Source organism: Solea solea, chromosome 6 (assembly GCF_958295425.1).
Source record: "Solea solea chromosome 6, fSolSol10.1, whole genome shotgun sequence".
NCBI lineage: Eukaryota > Metazoa > Chordata > Actinopteri > Pleuronectiformes > Soleidae > Solea > Solea solea.
The window spans coordinates 20,196,258-20,221,319 of record NC_081139.1 but is presented as its reverse complement, the minus strand read 5'-3'; the positions used below and the strand labels follow the sequence as shown (position 1 = coordinate 20,221,319).

Genomic DNA, 25,062 nt, shown 5'->3' with positions numbered 1-25,062 from the left:
ATCTGTTTATTAAATGTTTACATCATATTTTCAATAAGCAAATTTAAAAAGAAATTATCATGACAAGTGACGTAACGATCCCGAGCCGAGCAAAAAAAACAAAACTTCTGGATTTTTGTCTAAACCTCTCCTAATGGCAACCTCTCAAAAATCCAGAAAACCAGTCTCTCCCACCCTGTTTTCTTAATGTTCCTGATGGAAACAGCAACAGAAAATATCTTCATCATTACACACACACACACACTCCAGTCTGTTCTGGTTGGTTCGAGAGATTTGACAACTTAAGAAGGACTTTGTGCTTATGCACATGAGATTAAACTGTTCAGGGATCGATCACAATAATCAACATTCCAGATCTACGTCAGTCCTCAGCAGCTGTGTTCTGCTGGTCCTTATTCACGAACAGTGTCATGTCCACAGAATTTTATTGCACTAATCCATCCATCCATTTTCTACCGCTTTATCCTCCAGAGTAGGGAGTTTGTGCCAATCTCAGTGACATGGAGTGATAAGTGGGGTACAGTTCACCAGTCCATCACAGGGCCACATATAGAGTGGACTGTGGAGAACCCGGAGAAAGCCCATGTAGAGACGGGAAGAACATGCAAACTTGACCACATGCACGGACTGTCCCTTACAACCTCTGCTAAAATATAAGGCAGCTCCTTAATTTCCAGCCAGTTGTCATTAAGGGGAAACTGACTGACGAGAACATCTCTGCAGCTGACAGATAACCAGAAAAAGTCGACTGCATATAATAAATTCCGTACCCTCCTTGTTACTGTGTGAAGTATTTATGTCACAGAAATAAATGGCTGAGTAACGTGGTACATGCCTAACACTGCACGTGATATACAGTGTAATAATAATAATAATAATAATAATAATAATGCACAGGTGGCTGTATTTCTGTGTGACAGCCCACAGATCAGGGGATGTACTCCTGCCACCTCCACCATCACTATTGTGGTTTACACGAGAGAAGAGAGTTCCAGGTCAATGTGGAGCGACCAGTGATTCAGACCACACAACCAGCCAGAGGACAGCCCACTGAGGAGAAAGGTACACACACACACACACACCCACACACAGATTCTGCCATGATGTCCATTTATTTGGACAGTCTGACCAAAGGGTTATCCCTAACCTTACCCATAACCGTTTGATGCCTAACCCTAAACTTAACCTAACAACATTTAAATCTTGGCCCTAAACTTAACCAATTCCTTAGATATCAGGTTCTGCCTCATTAGGTCCAGGTTTTGGTTTCCATGAGGACTACTGGTCCTGAAAAGGTCAATGTTTCTGCTACAAAATGTCCTAAAGAGGTAACAAGTAAACACACACATATTCTGAGAGATAAAACATCTAAAGAACCAACCTGACGCACAGCAAAGGATTTATTAATTTAAATCTAATTCAAATCTGTTCCTATAATTTTTACTCCACCTAAACATTTGGTGTTCCATTACAAACTAAGCTATTGTTAAAATGTATCTCGATGTAAATACCTGTAAATAAAAGCGTAAATACTGATCTATTGTCTTATATTTGTCTTATGATGTCAAACCCAAATGTTTTACAGCTAAAATAAAGGAATTGGTCTCACTCTTCCAATAGTTGTATGTAAACAGTCCAATTGAGGCAAAAGCATGACTCCAACCAAGGCTCAACCCTCAAAAAGCTCTTTTAAGTTATGAAAACATTTCCTCACAAGGTCAAAAATGTGTCCTCTCGGCCGATAACAGACATTTACATACACATGCAGAATGGATTTAAAGAAAAGAAGACATGCACGCGCACACACACACATCTGTGGTCTCCATTACTCTTCCTCTTTGTGTTTCTGTTTTGACCTCATTCGTCGTTGCTGTGTTCACGTTTGGCCTCTGACTCTTAAGAGAGCAAAGTAAGTAAGTAAGAGCCGCAGAGGAAGAGATGATGAGCGGAGCAGAGAAGAAGGAGAAGAAAACCCTGTCAGTATTTCTCAGGTTCTCTGTTTGTGTCATGTCAGACGTTTTTCTTGCACTGTCAGCTCCTCTAGTGCCAGACTCCTCAAACCACACACACACACACACACACACACACACACAGTCACAACTCCCGTGCTCCAGACCTCACCCTTGTTGCTTTTCACCTTCTTTTCAACAAATATTTAACACACATTTGTTTTTATTGCCTCCTTTAAGGAGCTCACATTCTTCTCTGGCCCTTTTCAGTTTCTCCTCTCTTGTTAGTTTAGTTTTCATCTCTCAGCACTTTTCTCTGCCTAGACTCGCCGAGAGCACATTAGAAAAGAAGAAAATAAAAGAGAGAGACAGAGCCAGGGAGAGAGAAAGAGAGGGGATGATGGTGTCAGTGTTTGGTCGGTATGTCGGCACGCCAGCTATGTGTCTGTGTTTCCAGTTGGTAACTGAAGCAAAGCCGATAATAACAGTTGTATCAATGTGGGAAAATCAGTGAGAGAGGTTTAGAAATGAGAAACGCCTGGGAATGAGTTTGTGTGTGTGTGTGTGTGTGTGTGTGTGCTTGTGTGTATTTGTTACCTCTGTAAGACCTTTTCTGGCATAAACCCTGACACTGTTTGGACCAGTTGTCCTCATGGAGACCAAAACCTGGTCCAAATGAAGCAGAACTTAATTTTATGAGGAACTGGTTAAATTTAGAGCTAAGTTTTTAATTGTGGTCAGGTCAAGGTCAGGGATAAGCTTTGTTACAGTTGTTCAAATGAATGGAAGCCAATGCAGTGTCTGTTTGTGTGTGTGTGTCTGTGTGTGTGGGACTACACCAAAGAAGAACTATCTCATTTCATTGGAATCTCGGTGGATACAGTCTTTGGGCTGAAATCCAGCTCTGCCCACACGATTAATCCTTCACTTGCCGAGCTGTAATAAACAGTGGGATTGCAATGCACCATGGGATATGCTGTTGATTAGAAAAACAAGATGTGTAACTACTGTAACAATTTTTTTGACTGTTGTCTCAGGACTTATCCACACAGAAAAACAAATTTCCCGATAAGATCTTTTCCTCTCTTGTTGCTCAAAGGCTGTTTTTCTCACACTACCAAGATAAATGAATGTGTTATCTGGGGGTAAAAGGGCTTGTTTTCTTGATAATGTGATTAATTTTTATGTCATCTCCTGAGTAAAAAAAGGCCCATTTCTCATGATAATGTGATGAATTTTTGCAGGATAAAAAAGGCTATTTTTCTCATATGATACATTAATGCGTTATCTTGGAATAACAAGGCTCGTTTTCTAGCGATAAGGAGATAAATGAAGGATCAACAAGCCTCATTATCTCATGATAATGCATTCATTTATCTCGTTATTATAGGAAAACCAGCCTCTTTAGCCCAAGATAATGCATCAAATAATCTTGTATGTATATATATATATATATACATATACAGTATATATGTATATATGTGTATACAGTATATATGTATGTATATATATATATACATACATATATATGTACATATCTTTGCTGTTAAATTTCCTGTTATCCAATTATCACAAGAAAACAAGCCTGTGATATCAACATGATTATTCTGTGATCTGAAGACAACAGAATGGAAAATATATATATTTTTTTATGTTTATGTTTTCTGCCTCCGCAGATTCCTGAAAAATCGACTTGAGAAGTATTTGTACTTTGTTACCTCCCACTTGTTTTTGACTTCGCTCTTTGAGGTTTTTTTCCATTCTTTTTAAAATCCCACCTCCATTTCACCTCTCTTCTGTCCTCTTTGCCCTTTCTCTTCCCTTTGAAGATCTCACATGCTCAGGTTTGTTGATTTTCACCACTTTTCACCGCTCTTGACGTTTTCCATGTGCCTTTCTTACTTTTCTCTGTGCCTCTTTGATAGTTTACGTGCAGTCAAACCGAGTGTGGTTCATCTGCACGGCAGCTGGGCACACGCAGGGAGAGACAAATGCAGAGGTAGACGCAGAAGAATGAAGTTTTGGAGACGGAGAGAGGAAGGGTTGAGTCTGTTGATGAAATAAGGAAGAGGAGATGTAGGTCATCCCTCCCTCCTTTTCTCCCACTTTTCTGTCAGAGTTTTTTCTTGTGTTTCTTAGGCAGGACGAGGGCTGGGTATTGATGAAAAGATTTTTGATATGGAAGCTTATCTTAACTTAATATTCCCGCCTATATACACTACATGTAACGCACTATTCTTCCATCCACTGTGATCACAAAATAACTAATATCATAACTACGGCCAAAAAATAACAATCAATACACCTTGCTATAATAGAAATATAACTATTAATTTGTTAAGTCACTGCTCCTACACTTCTATAATACTAATCCGAACCCTAAAACCAAGTCTTAACCCTCAGAAATCCCTTTAAAGTCTTTTCCTCGCATTCAAATGAAACAAGGTACCCACAACATGAGTTATACATGCAATTCTAAACCCTAACCTTAATCTAACATAACCACAATTCAAATCTTAAGCTTTAATTTAAACAGTTCTTCAGAAAGAGGTTCTGCCTCATTAGCACCAGGTTTTGGTCTCCATGAGGACTCATGGTCAGTGTTTACACCAGAGAAGGTCTTAAAGAGGTAACAATTACATGTTAAGCCCAGTCTTCCTCTTTTCCTTTAGGGGAATGAGCTCCGTGTCTCTGGTGGTAACTTCGTGTACGCCTGGAGACAGCCGATCACATGCGCTGCTTTATCTCGGTCAAACATGATGCTGAGCCCTCTTTGGTTCAGGGACACTGGTGAAATTAACCCATTTGGTATTGAATCACAACTCTAACAGTATTTAGAGATGAAGTGCGTATTAAAGTTTGATGCCCAGTCCTGGACAGATGAGGAGGATGAGGAGGAAGAGGAGGGGTCAGTTAGTCCAAACACAAACACCAAAGTTCCCGTTAGGACACGAGTCAGGAAAAAACATCTTGAAACAAAATAATAATGAGAAGGAGAAGAATGAGAGGAGATAAAAAAAAAAACATGTTTACAATGTTTAGTGCACACAAACAGCTGTAAATGCAATGGGAGTTAACTTCATTTTGAAAAACGGGCCTCTGGAGAAAAACGCCTCACTGTCCCCGTCCTTTTCCCTCATCTCCACTCCCCCGCTCCACTCCTCCTCCGCCTCCTCCCCTCCTCTGCCCTTCCTTCACTCCTCTTCCTCTCGTCTCTCTGTTTTGCTGCCAGGAAAAGTAAATCACGGCATGACTTTCTGTCTGGATCTCATTTTGGCTCGATTATGTAGAGTCTGAGGTCCACAGCTGCTTCTTTCCTTGCACTTTTTTTAATTCTTTTTTTTAAATGATGCAAAATGAAACCAGGCTTCCCCTCCTCTCCCCTCCCTCCCCTCCTCTTCCCTTTCAAACCCATTTGCACACATCACCTAAAACCCGGCCGGCTAATTATTTTAAAATGTGTTCAGCGATTTGTAACTGCCAGGGAATTTCATCACATAGAGGGGAAAAAAACAGGGTGGTAAAGTCACCATAGCATCACACACACACACACACACTCTCATGAGTGCAACAGCAAATATACATTTGCAGCCTCATGCATTACCTCTTTGGACTTAGGGTGAAATTTCTGCCAACAAGCAATTGTAGATGTTGCAAGTTGGCAGCCCTCAACTTGCAAGGCTGGTTATCTGGTTTGTTCCAGAATCATTGCAAAGCCAGGTACCGGCTTTCAGGTCAAGGCAGCAATAGCTTTATTTTAGACAAAAACAAAGCAGAGGAAGCCGTTGTCAGAGGAACTGTCTCAAGTCTGAAACAAACTGGTAAAGATCTAATGTGTGACAAATATACACATTAACCATATGACAAATAACCAGTGTAATCCTCGGTTTAAATTTCGCTTGTTTATAAAATGTGTAAAAAACTGTTACTGTGACTATTTGTAATATATTGAAAAGACACAAATGACTACCTTATTTGTGGTGCATCTTTTATCACAAGGTGGCAGCAGCATTTACCAGTTGAAGTTAAGTTACCCTCGTTGAAACAGTTTTTTTCCCCCAGTGGTGATGTGTTTAATCAGCATTTACTAGTGAGTGAAATGACTCTACAGTGCACAATACATTGTTTTTTTCTTTTACCAACTTCAGCTTGAACCATCATCAGTGGGAATGTTAGACCCGGGTTAACATGCTCATGACCCATTTCTGACTCAACTCTGGGATTGTCTAAATGACTGATTTAAAGAGACAACATTATCACTGAGAGCTATTTCATTGTTGTTTTCTTCCCCCGACATTGGTCAAATCACGTCTTAGTTACTGCTCCACAAACGTGTGACACGACAAGTGTCCGTCTTCTTAAGTGACCAAGCAGTAAAAGCTCTTTCTTACCAGAGACCCGTGAGTTTCTGGACAAGTTGTTGTGATATTTCACAGGGTGATCGGAAACTTTGTGCCACTGCAGGAAAAGTCAGAGGACAAGTAAAAGACTTTCTCTCGGTTCCATTAATAATTTCTGTATCAGACTGCATAGCATGTGTGGAAAAGTAGAGGTAGATGGCAGATTAGTCTTTAATTAACTGGCTTAGTTTTAGCACACATTGTTTTCAAAAACTTAGACAAAACTTATTTTTTTCATCCAAAAAGTAAAGTTTCTTATCACATTAAGTCAAGTTTATACAGTGTTTTGATTCAAAATATACAAGTTGACTGTAGTGCAGACAACTAATCAGATTGGAGACAAGACTATCAATGCTGTTCAGAAAACGTCTGTGTTGTCATTTGTTGTTTACTGTTTTATTTTATCCGGTTGGGGGGAAATAAAGAAAATCTGGCAGATGAAAATGAATGTCATCATTCACTGGCCATCTGCTGACCTGATTTCTAAAGATCAGCGTTTGTATTTTAGTGTGGATCAAAGTACCAAAGCAGACTGTGTGGTTTAAAAGGTTTTCATGTCTGCAAAAGACACTTTGACTTGTGATGATGTAAATACAGAAGTACAGCTCATTCTGAGATTCTGGGCACACTTTAGCTTGGACTAAACAATACGACACTGTTTAAACCCAAGACTTCTAATAAATCTGCATCTGTTACTGAAGAAAGTGAAAGCTGTTATGAATGGATTGTTTTGTGTTACGGTGTGAAATCTGTTCAATGTTGAAAGTCTGGTCTCGTTTATTAGTGCCTGCTGCTGCAAGGCATGTAGTGAGAACCTAGAGTTCTCACTACATGCCTTTTGTGACAACTAAAGTATGACTTTTTTGTCAACATTTGGATGACATACTAAAGTATGACTTTTTTTGTCCCATTTTGGACGACGTACTAAAGTATGACTTTTTTGTCAAAAGATTTTTTGTCAAAAAAGTATGACTTTTTTGTTTCATTTCGGACGACATACTTAAGGATGACTTTCTTGTCTCATTTTGGACGACATACTAAACTATGACTTGTTTTGTCTCATTTTGGATGACATACTAAAGTATGACATTTTTGTGGTATTTTGGACGACATACCAAACTATGACATTTTTGTCAAATTTTAAACGACATACTAAACTTAGACTTTTTTTTTCAAAATTTGGATGACATACTAAAGTATGACATGTTTGTCTCATTTTGGACTACATATTAAACTATGACTTTCTTGTCTCATTTTGGACGACATACTAAACTATAACTTTTTTTGTCTCATTTTGGATGACATACTAAAAATTGACTTTTTTGTCAAAAGTTGGATTACATACTAAAGTATGACATTTTTGTCGTATTTTGGACGACACACTTAACTATGACTTTTTTGTCACATTTTGGACGACATACTAATGTATGACTTTTTTGTCACATTTTGGACGACATACTAAACTATGACTTTTTTGTCACTTTTTGGACAACATACTGAACGATGACATTTTTGTCACATTTTGGATGACATACTTAAGTATGACTTTTTTAGTCAAAATTTGACACACTAAAAATTGACATAGTAAACAATGACTTTTTTGTCAAAATTTGGATGACATACTTAGTATGACTTTTTTGTCAAAATTTGGACGACATACTAAAGTATGACATGTTTGTTACATTTTGGACGGCATATTAAACTATGACATGTTTGTTACATTTTGGACGGCATATTAAACTATGACATTTTTGTCGTATTTTGGACGACATACTAAAATATGCCTTTTTTGTCAAAATTTGGACAACATACTAAAGTAGGACTTTTTGTCACATTTAGGACGACATACTAAAGTATGACTTTTTTGTCACATTTTGGATGACATACTAAAGTATGACATTTTTGTCCCATTTTGGATGACGTACTAAAGTATGACATTTTTGTCTCATTTCGGACGACGTTCTAAACTATGACTTTTTTGTCAAAATTTGGACGACATGGGGCGGCGTTAGCTCACTTGGTAGAGCCGCCGTCCCATGTCGTCCAAATTTTGACAAAAAAGTCGTACTTTAGTATGTCGTCTGCAGTGAGGACTGTAACCTCGACATTGGGCGGAGTTAGCTCACTTGGTAGAGCTGCCGTCTCATGTTAAGGTTACAGTCCTCACTGCAGTCGACGCAGGTTCGAATCCCCCTATCTGACGGTCCTTTCATGCATGTCTTTCCCCCTCTCTGCCTCCCCAATTCCTGTCTCTCTGCACTAGACTATCGATTAAAGGCATTAAAAGCCCAAAAAACACGAGGCAGCTTTAGCTCACTTGGTAGAGCTGCCGTCCCATGTCGTCCTAATTTTGACAAAAAAGTCGTACTTTAGTATGTCGTCTGCAGTGAGGACTGTAACCTCGAGATGGGGCGGAGTTAGCTCACTTGCCGGGGCGGAGTTAGCTCACTTGGTAGAGCTGCTGTCCCATGTTGAGGTTACAGTCCTCACTGCAGTCGACCCATGTTTGAATCCCCCTATCGGACAGTCCTTTCATGCATGTCTTTCCCCAATTCCTGTCTCTCTGCCCTAGACTATCGATTAAAGGCATTAAAAGCCCAAAAAACATGGGGCAGCTTTAGCTCACTTGGTAGAGCTGCCGTCCCATGTTGAGGTTACAGCCTTCACTGCAGGCGACCCCGGTTCGAATCCCCCTATCGGACAGTCCTTTCATGCATGTCTTCCTCCCTCTCTGCCTTCCCATTTCCTCTATCTCTGCACTAGACTATCGATTAAAGGCATTAAAAGCCCAAAAAGCACGGGGCAGCTTTACCTCACTTGGTATAGCTGCCATCCCATGTTGAGGTTACTACCTTCACTGCAGGCGACCCCGGTTCGAATTCTCCTATCGGACAGTCCTTTCCTGCATGTCGTTCCCCCTCTCTGCCTCCCCATTTCCTGACTCTCTGCACTAGACTATCGATAAAAGGCATTAAAAGCCCAAAAAAAATTTTTTGGACGACATACTAAAGCATGACATTTTTGTCACATTTTGGACAACATACTAAACGATGACATTTTTGTCACATTTTGGACGACATACTAAAGTATGACTTTTTTGTCACATTTTAGACGACATACTAAAGCATGAGATTTTTGTCACATTTTAGACATACTAAAGTATGACTTTTTTGTCACATTTTGGAGGACATACTAAAGCATGACATGTTTGTCACATTTAGGACGACATACTAAACTATGACTTTTTCGACTCATTTTGGACGACATACTAAACTATGACTTTTTTGTCAATTTTTGGACTACATACTAAACTATGTCTTTTTTGTCAATTTTTGGACGACATACTAAACTATGACTTTTTCGTCACATTTTTGGCAACATACTAAACTATGACTTTTTTGTCACATTTTGGACGACATACTAAACTATGACTTTTTTCTCACATTTTGGACAACATACTACACTAAGACTTTTTTGTCTCATTTTGGACGACATACTAAACTATGACTTTTTTCTCACATTTTGGACGACATACTAATCTATGACTTTTTCGTCCAATTTTGGACGACATACTAAACTATGACTTTTTTTGTCAATTTTTGGATTACATACTAAACTATGTCTTTTTTGTCAATTTTTGGACGACATACTAAGCTATGACTTTAGTATCAATTTTTGGACGACATACTAAGCTATGACTTTTTTCTCACATTTTGGACGACATACTAAACTATGACTTTTTTGGACTACATACTAAACTATGTCTTTTTTCTCAATTTTTGGACGACATACTGAACTATGTCTTTTTTGTCAATTTTTGGACGACATACCAAACTATGACTTTTTCGTCTAATTTTGGACAACATACTAAACTATGACTTTTTTGTCAATTTTTGGACTACATACTAAACTATGACTTTTTTGTAAATTTTTGAACGACATACTAAACTATAACTTTTTTGTCAATTTTTGGACGACACACTAAACTATGTCTTTTTCGTCACATTTTGGGCAACATACTAAAGTATGACTTTTTTGTCACATTTTGGACGACATACGAAACTATGACTTTTTTGTCCCATTTTGGATGACGTACTAAAGTATGACATTTTTGTCTCATTTCGGACGACGTTCTAAACTATGACTTTTTTGTCAAAATTTGGACGACATGGGGCGGCGTTAGCTCACTTGGTAGAGCCGCCGTCCCATGTCGTCCAAATTTTGACAAAAAAGTCGTACTTTAGTATGTCGTCTGCAGTGAGGACTGTAACCTCGACATTGGGCGGAGTTAGCTCACTTGGTAGAGCTGCCGTCTCATGTTAAGGTTACAGTCCTCACTGCAGTCGACGCAGGTTCGAATCCCCCTATCTGACGGTCCTTTCATGCATGTCTTTCCCCCTCTCTGCCTCCCCAATTCCTGTCTCTCTGCACTAGACTATCGATTAAAGGCATTAAAAGCCCAAAAAACATGAGGCAGCTTTAGCTCACTTGGTAGAGCTGCCGTCCCATGTCGTCCTAATTTTGACAAAAAAGTCGTACTTTAGTATGTCGTCTGCAGTGAGGACTGTAACCTCGAGATGGGGCGGAGTTAGCTCACTTGCCGGGGCGGAGTTAGCTCACTTGGTAGAGCTGCTGTCCCATGTTGAGGTTACAGTCCTCACTGCAGTCGACCCAGGTTTGAATCCCCCTATCGGACAGTCCTTTCATGCATGTCTTTCCCCAATTCCTGTCTCTCTGCCCTAGACTATCGATTAAAGGCATTAAAAGCCCAAAAAACATGGGGCAGCTTTAGCTCAATTGGTAGAGCTGCCGTCCCATGTTGAGGTTACAGCCTTCACTGCAGGCGACCCCGGTTCGAATTCTCCTATCGGACAGTCCTTTCCTGCATGTCGTTCCCCCTCTCTGCCTCCCCATTTCCTGACTCTCTGCACTAGACTATCGATAAAAAGCATTAAAAGCCCAAAAAAAATTTTTTGGACGACATACTAAAGCATGACATTTTTGTCACATTTTGGACAACATACTAAACGATGACATTTTTGTCACATTTTGGACGACATACTAAAGTATGACTTTTTTGTCACATTTTAGACGACATACTAAAGCATGAGATTTTTGTCACATTTTAGACATACTAAAGTATGACTTTTTTGTCACATTTTGGAGGACATACTAAAGCATGACATGTTTGTCACATTTAGGACGACATACTAAACTATGACTTTTTCGACTCATTTTGGACGACATACTAAACTATGACTTTTTTGTCAATTTTTGGACTACATACTAAACTATGTCTTTTTTGTCAATTTTTGGACGACATACTAAACTATGACTTTTTCGTCACATTTTGGGCAACATACTAAACTATGACTTTTTTGTCACATTTTGGACGACATACTAAACTATGACTTTTTTGTCACATTTTGGACAACATACTACACTAAGACTTTTTTGTCTCATTTTGGACGACATACTAAACTATGACTTTTTTCTCACATTTTGGACGACATACTAATCTATGACTTTTTCGTCCAATTTTGGACGACATACTAAACTATGACTTTTTTTGTCAATTTTTGGATTACATACTAAACTATGTCTTTTTTGTCAATTTTTGGACGACATACTAAGCTATGACTTTAGTATCAATTTTTGGACGACATACTAAGCTATGACTTTTTTCTCACATTTTGGACGACATACTAAACTATGACTTTTTTGGACTACATACTAAACTATGTCTTTTTTCTCAATTTTTGGACGACATACTGAACTATGTCTTTTTTGTCAATTTTTGGACGACATACCAAACTATGACTTTTTCGTCTCATTTTGGACGACATACTAAACTATGACTTTTTTGTCAATTTTTGGACTACATACTAAACTATGACTTTTTTGTAAATTTTTGAACGACATACTAAACTATAACTTTTTTGTCAATTTTTGGACGACACACTAAACTATGTCTTTTTCGTCACATTTTGGGCAACATACTAAACTATGACTTTTTTGTCACATTTTGGACGACATACGAAACTATGACTTTTTTATCACATTTTGGACAACATACTACCTAAGACTTTTTTGTCTCATTTTGGGCGACATACTAAACTATGACATTTTTGTCACATTTTGGACGACATACTAAACTATGACTTTTTCGTCCAATTTTGGACGACATACTAAACTATGACTTTTTTTGTCAATTTTTGGATTACATACTAAACTATGTCTTTTTTGTCCATTTTTGGACGACATACTAAGCTATGACTTTAGTATCAATTTTTGGACGACATACTAAGCTATGACTTTTTCGTCTCATTTTGGACGACATACTAAACTATGACTTTTTTGTCACATTTTGGACTACATACTAAACTATGTCTTTTTTGTCAATTTTTGGACTACATACTAAACTATGACTTTTTTTGTCTCATTTTGGACGACATGCTAAACTATGACTTTTTTGTCAATTTTTGGACGACATACCAAATTATGCCTTTTTTTTCCAAATTTGGTCAACATACTAAAGTATGACTCTTTTTGTCACATTTTGGACGACATACTGAACTATGACATTTTTGTCACATTTTGGCCGACATACTGAACTATGCCATTTTTGTCACATTTTGGACGACATACTAAATTTTGGGCAAAATACTAAACTATGACATTTTTGTCACATTTTGGACGACATACTTAACTATAACATTTTTGTCAAATTTTGGACGCTATACTAAAGTATGACATTTTTGTAACATTTTGGACGACATACTAAACTATGACATTTTGGTCAAATTTTGGACGACATACTAAACTATGACATTTTTGTCTCATTTTGCACGACATAATAAACTATGACATTTTTGTCACATTTTGGACGACATACTAAACTATGACATTTTTGTCACATTTTGGACGACATACTAAACTATGACATTTTTGTCACATTTTGGACGACATACAAAATTTTGGGCAACATACTAAACTATGACATTTTTGTCACATTTTGGACGACATACTTAACTTTAACATTTTTGTCAAATTTTGGACACTATACTAAAGTATGACATTTTTGTGACTTTTTGGACGACATACTAAAGCATGACATGTTTGTCACATTTTGGACGACATACTAAACTATGACTTTTTCGTCTCATTTTGGACGACATACTAAACTATGACTTTTTTGTCAATTTTTGGACTACATACTAAACTATGTCTTTTTTGTCAATTTTTGGACGACATACTAAACTATGACTTTTTTGTCACATTTTGGGCAACATACTAAACTATGACTTTTTTGTCACATTTTGGACGACATACTAAACTATGACTTTTTTGTCACATTTTGGACAACATACTACACTAAGACTTTTTTGTCTCATTTTGGACGACATACTAAACTATGACTTTTTTTGTCACATTTTGGACGACATACTAAACTATGACTTTTTTGTAAATTTTTGAACGACATACTAAAGTATGACTTTTTTGTGACTTTCTGGACGACATACTAAACTATGACTTTTTCGTCTCATTTTGGACGAGATACTAAACTGTGACTTTTTTGTCAATCTTTGGACGACATACTAAATTATGACTCTTTTTGTCTCATTTTGGACGATATACTAAACTATGACTTTTTTGTCAATTTTTGGACTACATACTAAACTATGTCTTTTTTGTCAATTTTTGGACTACATACTAAACTATGACTTTTTTGTCACATTTTGGACGACATACTAAACTATGACTTTTTCGTCTCATTTTGGACGAGATACTAAACTGTGACTTTTTTATCACATTTTGGACAACATACTAACCTATGACTTTTTCGTCTCATTTTGGACGACATACTAAACTATGACTTTTTTGTCAATTTTTGGACGACATACTAAACTATGACTTTTTTGTCAATTTTTGGACGACATACTAAATTATGACTCTTTTTGTCACATTTTGGACGACATACTAAATTATGCCTTTTTTGTCCAAATTTGGTCAACATACTAAAGTATGACTCTTTTTGTCACATTTTGGACGACATACTGAACTATGACATTTTTGTCACATTTTGGACGACATACTGAACTATGACATTTTTGTCACATTTTGGACGACATACTAAATTTTGGGCAACATACTTAACTATAACATTTTTGTCAAATTTTGGACGACATACTTGACTATAACATTTTTGTCACATTTTGGACGACATACTAAACTATGACATTTTGGTCAAATTTTGGACGACATACTAAATTATGACTCTTTTTGTCACATTTTGGACGACATACTAAATTATGCCTTTTTTGTCCAAATTTGGTCAACATACTGAAGTATGACTCTTTTCGTCTCATTTTGGACGACATACTAAACTATGACTTTTTTGTCAATTTTTGGACTACATACTAAACTATGTATTTTTTGTCAATTTTTGGACTACATACTAAACTATGACTTTTTTGTAAATTTTTGGACATACTAAACTATGACTTTTTTGTCACATTTTGGACAACATACTAAACTATGACTTTTTCGTCTCATTTTGGACGAGATATTAAACTGTGACTTTTTTATCACATTTTGGACAACATACTAAACTATGACTTTTTCGTCTCATTTTGGACGACATACTAAACTATGACTTTTTTGTAAATTTTTGGACGAGATACTAAATTATGCCTTTTTTTGGTCCAAATTTGGTCAACATACTAAAGTATGACCGGGCCACACAGTGGTGAAGTGGTTAGCACTCTCGCCTTGCAGCGGGAAGACCCGGGTTCGAGCCCCGGTTGGAACAAGGGCCTTTCTGCATGGAGTTTGCATGTTCTCCCCGTGTGTGCGTGGGTTCTCTCCGGGTACTCCGGCTTCCTCCCACAGTCCAAAAACATGCAATGTGGGGATAGGTAAATTGGACACTCCAAATTGACCATAGGAGTGAGTGTGAGAGTGAATGGTTGTTTGTCTCTATCTGTGTGTGGCCCTGCGATGGACTGGCGAACTGTCCAGGGTGTACCCCGCCTATCGCCCGATGTAGCTGAGATTGGCACAGCACCCCCCGCGACCCTCTGGTTGAGGATAAAGCGGTAGATGATGACTGACTAAAGTATGACCTTTTTTTGTCACATTTTGGACGACATACTGAACTATGACATTTTTGTCACATTTTGGACGACATACTTAACTATAACATTTTTGTCATATTTTGGACGCTATACTAAAGTATGACATTTTTGTCACATTTTGCACGACATACTAAACTATGACATTTTTGTCACATTTTGGACGACATACTAAACTATGACATTTTTGTCACATTTTGGACGACATACTTAACTATAACATTTTTGTCAAATTTTGGACGCTATACTAAAGTATGACATTTTTGTGACTTTTTGGACGACATACTAAAGTATGACTTTTTTGTGACTTTTTGGACAACATACTTAACTATAATATTTTTGTCAAATTTTGGACGCTATACTAAAGTATGACATTTTTGTCACATTTTGGACGACATACTAAATTATGCCTTTTTTTTCCAAATTTGCTCAACATACTAAACTATGACATTTTTGTCACATTTTGGACGACATACTAAACTATGACATTTTTGTCACATTTTGGACGACATACTTAACTATAACATTTTTGTCAAATTTTGGATGCTATACTAAAGTATGACATTTTTGTGACTTTTTGGACGACATACTAAAGTATGACTTTTTTGTGACTTTTTGGACGGCATACCAAACTGTGACATTTTTGTCACATTTTGGACGACTTACTAAACTATGACATTTTTGTCACATTTTGCACGACATACTAAACTATGACATTTTTGTCACATTTTGGACGACATACTAAACTAAGACATTTTTGTCACATTTTGGACGACATACTAAACTAAGACATTTTTGTCACATTTTGGACGACATACTAAACTATGACATTTTTGTCACATTTTGGACGACTTACTAAACTATGAAATTTTTGTCACATTTTGGACGACATACAAAATTTTGGGCAACACACTAAACTATGACATTTTTGTCACATTTTGGACGACATACTTAACTTCAAGGTTTTTGTCAAATTTTGCACACTATACTATATGACTTTTGTGACTTTTTGGACGACATACCAAACTGTGACATTTTTGTCACATTTTGGACGACTTACTAAACTATGACATTTTAGTCACATTTTGCACGACATACTAAACTATGACTTTTTCGTCCAATTTTGGACGACATACTAAACTATGACATTTTGGTCAAATTTTGGACGACATACTAAAGTATGACATTTTTGTCACATTTTGCACGACATACTAAACTATGACATTTTTGTCACATTTTGGACGACATACTAAACTATGACATTTTTGTCACATTTTGGACGACATACTTAACTATAACATTTTTGTCAAATTTTGGACGCTATACTAAAGTATGACATTTTTGTGACTTTTTGGACGACATACTAAAGTATGACTTTTTTGTGACTTTTTGGACAACATACTTAACTATAATATTTTTGTCAAATTTTGGACGCTATACTAAAGTATGACATTTTTGTCACATTTTGGACGACATACTAAATTATGCCTTTTTTTTCCAAATTTGCTCAACATACTAAACTATGACATTTTTGTCACATTTTGGACGACATACTAAACTATGACATTTTTGTCACATTTTGGACGACTTACTAAACTATGAAATTTTTGTCACATTTTGGACGACATACAAAATTTTGGGCAACACACTAAACTATGACATTTTTGTCACATTTTGGACGACATACTTAACTTCAAGGTTTTTGTCAAATTTTGCACACTATACTATATGACTTTTGTGACTTTTTGGACGACATACCAAACTGTGACATTTTTGTCACATTTTGGACGACTTACTAAACTATGACATTTTAGTCACATTTTGCACGACATACTAAACTATGACTTTTTCGTCCAATTTTGGACGACATACTAAACTATGACATTTTGGTCAAATTTTGGACGACATACTAAAGTATGACATTTTTGTCACATTTTGCACGACATACTAAACTATGACATTTTTGTCACATTTTGGACGACATACTAAACTATGACATTTTTGTCACATTTTGGACGACATACTTAACTATAACATTTTTGTCAAATTTTGGACGCTATACTAAAGTATGACATTTTTGTGACTTTTTGGACGACATACTAAAGTATGACTTTTTTGTGACTTTTTGGACAACATACTTAACTATAATATTTTTGTCAAATTTTGGACGCTATACTAAAGTATGACATTTTTGTCACATTTTGGACGACATACTTAATTATGCCTTTTTTTTCCAAATTTGCTCAACATACTAAACTATGACATTTTTGTCACATTTTGGACGACATACTAAACTATGACATTTTTGTCACATTTTGGACGACATACTTAACTATAACATTTTTGTCAAATTTTGGATGCTATACTAAAGTATGACATTTTTGTGACTTTTTGGACGACATACTAAAGTATGACTTTTTTGTGACTTTTTGGACGGCATACCAAACTGTGACATTTTTGTCACATTTTGGACGACTTACTAAACTATGACATTTTTGTCACATTTTGCACGACATACTAAACTATGACTTTTTTGTGACTTTTTGGACAACATACTTAACTATAATATTTTTGTCAAATTTTGGACGCTATACTAAAGTATGACATTTTTGTCACATTTTGGACGACATACTAAATTATGCCTTTTTTTTCCAAATTTGCTCAACATACTAAACTATGACATTTTTGTCACATTTTGGATGCTATACTAAAGTATGACATTTTTGTGACTTTTTGGACGACATACTAAAGTATGACTTTTTTGTGACTTTTTGGACGGCATACCAAACTGTGACATTTTTGTCACATTTTGGACGACTTACTAAACTATGACATTTTTGTCACATTTTGCACGACATACTTAACTATGACATTTTTGTCACATTTTGGACGACATACTAAACTAAGACATTTTTGTCACATTTTGGACGACATACTAAACTAAGACATTTTTGTCACATTTTGGACGACATACTAAACTATGACATTTTTGTCACATTTTGGACGACTTACTAAACTATGAAATTTTTGTCACATTTTGGACGACATACTTAACTTCAACATTTTTGTCAAATTTTGCACACTATACTATATGACTTTTGTGACTTTTTGGACGACATACCAAACTGTGACATTTTTGTCACATTTTGGACGACTTACTAAACTATGACATTTTAGTCACATTTTGCACGACATACTAAACTATGACTTTTTCGTCCAATTTTGGACGACATACTAAACTATGACATTTTGGTCAAATTTTGGACGACATACTAAAGTATGACATTTTTGTCACATTTTGCACGACATACTAAACTATGACATTTTTGTCACATTTTGGACGACATACTAAACTATGACATTTTTGTCACATTTTGGACGACATACTTAACTATAACATTTTTGTCAAATTTTGGACGCTATACTAAAGTAAGACATTTTTGTGACTTTTTGGACGACATACTAAAGTATGACTTTTTTGTGACTTTTTGGACAACATACTTAACTATAATATTTTTGTCAAATTTTGGACGCTATACTAAAGTATGACATTTTTGTCACATTTTGGACGACATACTAAATTATGCCTTTTTTTTCCAAATTTGGTCAACATACTAAACTATGACATTTTTGTCACATTTTGGACGACATACTAAACTATGACATTTTTGTCACATTTTGGACGACATACTTAACTATAACATTTTTGTCAAATTTTGGATGCTATACTAAAGTATGACATTTTTGTGACTTTTTGGACGACATACTAAAGTATGACTTTTTTGTGACTTTTTGGACGGCATACCAAACTGTGACATTTTTGTCACATTTTGGACGACTTACTAAACTATGACATTTTTGTCACATTTTGCACGACATACTAAACTATGACATTTTTGTCACATTTTGGACGACATACTAAACTATGACATTTTTGTCACATTTTGGACGACATACTGTCACATTTTTGTCACATTTTGGACCACTTACTAAACTATGAAATTTTTGTCACATTTTGGACGACATACAAAATTTTGGGCAACACACTAAACTATGACATTTTTGTCACATTTTGGACGACATACTTAACTTCAACATTTTTGTCAAATTTTGCACACTATACTAAAGTATGACATTTTTGTGACTTTTTGGACGACATACTAAAGTATGACTTTTTTTGTGACTTTTTGGACGACATACCAAACTGTGACATTTTTGTCACATTTTGGATGACTTACTAAACTATGACATTTTTGTCACATTTTGGACGACATACTTAACTATAACATTTTTGTCAAATTTTGGACGCTATACTAAGTATGACATTTTTGTGACTTTTTGGACGACATACTAAACTATGACATTTTTGTAACATTTTGGACGACATACTAAACTATGACATTTTTGTCACATTTTGGACGACATACTAAACTAAGACATTTTTGTCACATTTTGGACGACTTACTAAACTATGAAATTTTTGTCACATTTTGGATGACATACTAAACTATGACATTTTGGTCAAATGTTGGACGACATACTAAACTATGACATTTTTGTCAAATTTTTGACGACATCCTATGACATTTTACTGTAAGACCTGAGTGGCATGGTGGCGTAGTGGTTAGTAGGTCTTGACTAACTATGTACAAAAATGTCATAGTTTAGTATGTTGTCCAAAATTTGACAAAAATGTCATAGTTTTGTATGTTGTCCATAATTTGACAAAAATGTCATAGTTTGACAGTTTTGAGAAACCCCCCTCACATCCGATATCAAAACGTGCGGTGTGCTCGAGAATGGTGGGCTACTACTTTTCTAATCGTTTTGAGCAACCATGGCGACAAAAATTGCAAAATACTTAGAATAATTTCCACATACACATGAATGGGAGGCGATCGACTAAATGATCACAACCCAGCCCAGTTTGGATCCTCACAGCTTAAGAGTCAGTCTCTTTTAAAGAGTGATTCCACCAAAATACCACTTTGTCTAAATGCTTCAAGTTTTAAAGGTTCAATCCACCCAAATGTTACTCTTTTTTATCACCACGTCAGCAAGTCAGCTCGTAAACAGCAGGCACGCTCAAAATTACGCCGCAGAATTTTCTAGTTTTATTTGTTAACCTTGCTGTGACACATCAGTCTGTTTGTCAGCGGGGGAAAATGTGAAGAAATGAAATAAAAATGCTGACTGCTGTTTTCTCTGTGTTACTCAGACACCGTCAAGGCTGATTCACCGCGAGTCATCAACGTCATCGTGCCTGAGCAGAGGCACCACTTTCTCATGCCACTGGGATACGTCCTCACATCCTTCCTGCTCCTGGCATTCATCATCCTCATCATCATCCTCATCACACGCAGGCGGAGAGTCAAAGGTGTGATCTGTGATTCTGTCCGAGCAGTAACTCTCTTCTCTCCACAGAAATCCCACTTGTCCATCACATGGACTACATATAAAAGTGGACATAGTCATTTGGTTTGCCAGATGAGTCTAACCAGGAAGTAAGAATATGTTGAATAACCACGAGAGGGAGACTTTACTGGCTGTAAAAGACAACTCAGTTTGAATGGAAGTCTATGAGAAAATTAGCTGAGTTGTTAAATGCTCTCACTCGCTATTTTCAGCTCCTTTTCAATTGAATGTGATGTAAACTTTGTAAATTAGTTAATTACATTCCTGTTTAGAGGAAAATAGATGATAAAGCACTGCACATATGATTCACACATGGTATCATCCAATAGGAGCCTGGTTGAAGGTGACGTCTGGATGCAAAACATCAACAAAAACCGGATTCTTACATTCTTCTTATGGTCGATTTCACACCTGGTTGCCACTCGGCCCATTGTCTAACTGGTGTCTTCTCATTTGCCCCGCATGATCGTATAGAAGCTCTTTTTTTTAAGCATCCATTGGAGTCACCCCCTTGTGGCTCTTCAATATATCTCACTTCCAGGTTGGCCTCATCAGCAAACCAGCTATGTTCAAATCCATGGGCTGGATCCTGGAGACGGATGTGAGACGGTCTAGCTTACAGAGAACCTAACACACTCACGTCCCCAATTCTTATGCTGGCGCTCAAAGAATTCTGGGATATGGTCAGCGAAGGATACATTGGGTGTGTCCTTCATAGCACGACAAACATTTGTAGGCCACATTTGAATTGACGCATTGTGTCAACATCCAGTTGCTGAAAGTACACCTACTGGGACATAGCTCATGTCCACTTTTATATACAGTCTTGTGTGATGGACATCATTTCTACCACAGTGACGTTTACGAAGGTTTTCTTCATAGTTGTGCCTCCATTTTTGAGTCACGTTGCAAAGCTGTAGCAAAAATGAATGAATGAGTTTTGAAAATTCTAAACGGTGGACGATCATGGAAGAGTGCATCCATTTATTTATTTATGTTCTGTTGAGTGTATCAGTAGCTCACTGGGATAAAGATTTCTCATCGGTGTCTGAGGTTGTGAGTTCAAACCTCAGACAATGTGGAATGCTTAAGTTCTGGTCTTGGCCATTGCTGCTTTTAGATATGATTTACTCTGAATTTATCTTGTGTGTTTCATCTTCTCTGATTTTCTTTTGTTTTCAGAGTTTTATCCGCAGACATCCATGAGGTGAGTGGTCAGCCACTCTCACACACACATACTCCACGTCTTATCTGTAAACCCACTCTCAAACACGTCCTCCTCGTCTTCTCTGTGGCAGATCCAGCAGAAGTCAGAGCAGCTCGGACGAGTTTGAGATGGACGTCACTGAAGTCAGTCTGAGCAACGAGGAGGAGGAGAGAAGGTTTGGTGAGTTGGACGGAAACATTAAATCAGAAGCGTCGTGTGGTCCACCACCACACCGCACAGCGCTCAAGCTTAGGGTTCCAGTTGTAGTTGGATTTTCCGACTTGAAAAAGTCGAAATAACCTCAGTGTGGGATGCCAAGATGGCTGCCACTTGTACAAACAATCCTACGTTTACTATCAGTTGCACTTTTTTCCACAGTAAATCAGTCGTACACATATTACTTTGTAGTACACACAGTATATCGATTTGGTGATATATCGTCGTTCTTAGAGCGTTGAAGGCGCTCTAAATTAACAGTTCCCTGCTAGTTTCACTCACCGGGCATCGCTACTTCATGTCTCCTCATGGTGGCGCTGCTCAAATGAATGGGTGGAAGTTACCTGGCTAAAGAAGAGTGAGTTTACAGCCGGATAATGATGGAGAAATCTACTTTAAGAGATGCTCCATCCTCGTTCAATACATAGACTTTATGTACTTTGTTCTCTATGTTGTGAATAAATAGAGAAATCCTGCACTTTTAACTTTTCACACACGTTTTGTTTTCTTCAGTTAGACAAATATCATGATGTATTGTGATATTATTGGTTTCGTGGACTATGTATGGTATCGTGAGGTACCCTGTGATTCCCACCCCTAAAACAGCATATACCTGCATTACAAATAGACTGAACCACTGCATTAAAAACAGCTGTGAGCTCCTCCTGTGTGTTTATTCCTTTAGACTACAAGAACAACCTACTGAAAGAGAAGGTCCACATGAACACTCAGCCTAAAGTCATCGATCTGGACAAAGGTAAAAAAAATAAATCCCCTGATTTATCATCATCATCATGCTTGGACTCCTCCCTAACCTCCGTTTCCCCCTTTGCTTCTTGCAGAAATGCAGAAATTTTCTAAGTGAGAAATAAAAAAAGGTGAAGCTGGAGTCACTGGCTGGTCCAGAGGCTGCATTCCAAACTCCACACACTAACCCTCCTCCGTCCGTCCTGACAAAGTCGAACATCAGTGTTGCCACAAGTCTGTGTTGTGAAGAGAAAAAGAAAAGGTTTTCACTTTGTTTGCTTTAAAGTCTGCTTTAGAGACGTGTGTAAAAAAAGAAGAGAAATGTGTTTTCTTTCTTGTTTTTTTTTGTAGTTTAACTAAAAAAAAACAACAAACAACTGGACTGGTACTGCTGCAGATGGCACCACAGCGCCCCCCACAGGGAGGCTTTATCATTAACTGTAAAATGGAGACGAGTGCGTCAAGTTCTGTTATTACATTTTCAATAGTTTTGCCTCAGAATTTACAAATACTTACCGATGTTTGACTTTTGCTTTTGTTCTTTTGTTTATTCACATATTCTTGACACGACAGACACCGCTGAGGTGTAAAAATCAGTGTGAACCGCTCTGATTAACCGTTTACTAACTGATCAAAGCAACTGTGTTTTATTTTCATACTAACCAAAGCGCTGAATGATTTGGGTCAAATGTCTAATGGCAACATTTCTGACATAAAGTATGATCTAGATTGTGTGTTATTCTTTTTTAAAAAGGTCCAGTGAGTTTAATCTGGCAGAACATGAATATAAAATAAGTATATTTAATTTCTTTTACGACTGTACAACAAGGCTGCAACTAAGGATTATTTTCTCCATTAATCGAGAAGTCGTCTGGTCCTTAAAATGTCTTGTTTTTTTCAAACCTGGAAATGATGAAATGATTAAGTGTTAATGACGTCTTTGTGAATATTCACATTTAGGAAGATTTGTTTGAAAAATAATCAAAAATGTTTCAGCCCTACTGTACAACCACCTGATTGTGTGAGTTGCTGTTTGTCATGACACCAAAAAGAAAACTACTGCATTAAACTATCCACTAACTGGCCACTTTATTAGGTACACTTGAATGATAGATGGATGGATTAATAATGTTGATATTTTTGTCCTTAAGGTTTCTTTTCCTACTGTACGTCTCAAAAACACATCATTCCTGACAGGGCAAAACAAAATGTTCACACACTTGATATTGAAACACCATTTCCTGGTGTTCAGGCTGGTGCAGAATAAATGAATGGTTTTATAGGTGGTTTTCCAGGCCAGTGGAACCTTGTGACAGCAGTAGGTGGAGAGAGTGTTTGAGGAGGTGAGAAGGGTCTTCTGTGATTTGACTGATTATATTGTAGAAGTATAATCTGATAAGGTGGCGTTTGTTTGGTTTTGTGTTTGCTGGTGACAGAGTTCTACCAGCACGAGAAGTTTAAGAGTTACCTTTACACCAGAGTTTAAAACGTTTGTCAACACAAATATCTAGGCCATGCTCAAAATTTGGCAGCAACTAATATAGCATACTTAAAATCAGACGTTTGTACTGTACAGTTTTTGAGAAATTGCATTGCAAATCAAAGTTGGGAATTTGTTCGATTAAAATATCAATAATGCCCTTTTAATTTAAAATGACTACAAAAACTGTACATTACAAATGTCTGATTAAGTATGCTAGTAGTCATAGATGTCCTGAACACAACACTGCCAGTCTTGTCCAGAAACATTTGTTTTTATAGCAAATCAAAGTTGGAATTTTTTCAATAAAAATGGAATTGTTTTTTTTTTTACTTTGAAATGTTTCAAAAACTCTAATAAAAATGTTTGATTTTAAGTATGCTTGTAGTCATAGATGTCCTGAACACATGTCTGTCAGATTGTTCAGAACTTATAGCAAATCAAAGTTGGGATTTTTTATAATAAATGTCAATGTTGCACTTAATTTCTCATAATTTCTCAAAATCTGTACAGG

At 36.8% G+C, this 25,062-nt stretch overlaps 1 protein-coding gene across 1 annotated transcript in view; it reads left to right on the top strand.

Annotated features, from left to right (window-relative positions):
• Window positions 1–24,924, top strand: part of LOC131461447 (matrix remodeling-associated protein 8-like) — a 33,015-nt gene extending 8,091 nt beyond the window's left edge. The window contains exons 7-12 of the mRNA XM_058632705.1: window positions 921–1,062; window positions 20,702–20,860; window positions 22,081–22,105; window positions 22,197–22,285; window positions 23,007–23,078; window positions 23,164–24,924. Of these exons, the coding sequence (XP_058488688.1) occupies window positions 921–1,062; window positions 20,702–20,860; window positions 22,081–22,105; window positions 22,197–22,285; window positions 23,007–23,078; window positions 23,164–23,186 (510 nt within the window). The 3' untranslated portion in view covers window positions 23,187–24,924. The remainder of the gene's footprint in view (window positions 1–920; window positions 1,063–20,701; window positions 20,861–22,080; window positions 22,106–22,196; window positions 22,286–23,006; window positions 23,079–23,163) is intronic.
• Window positions 24,925–25,062: the final 138 nt, after the last annotated feature.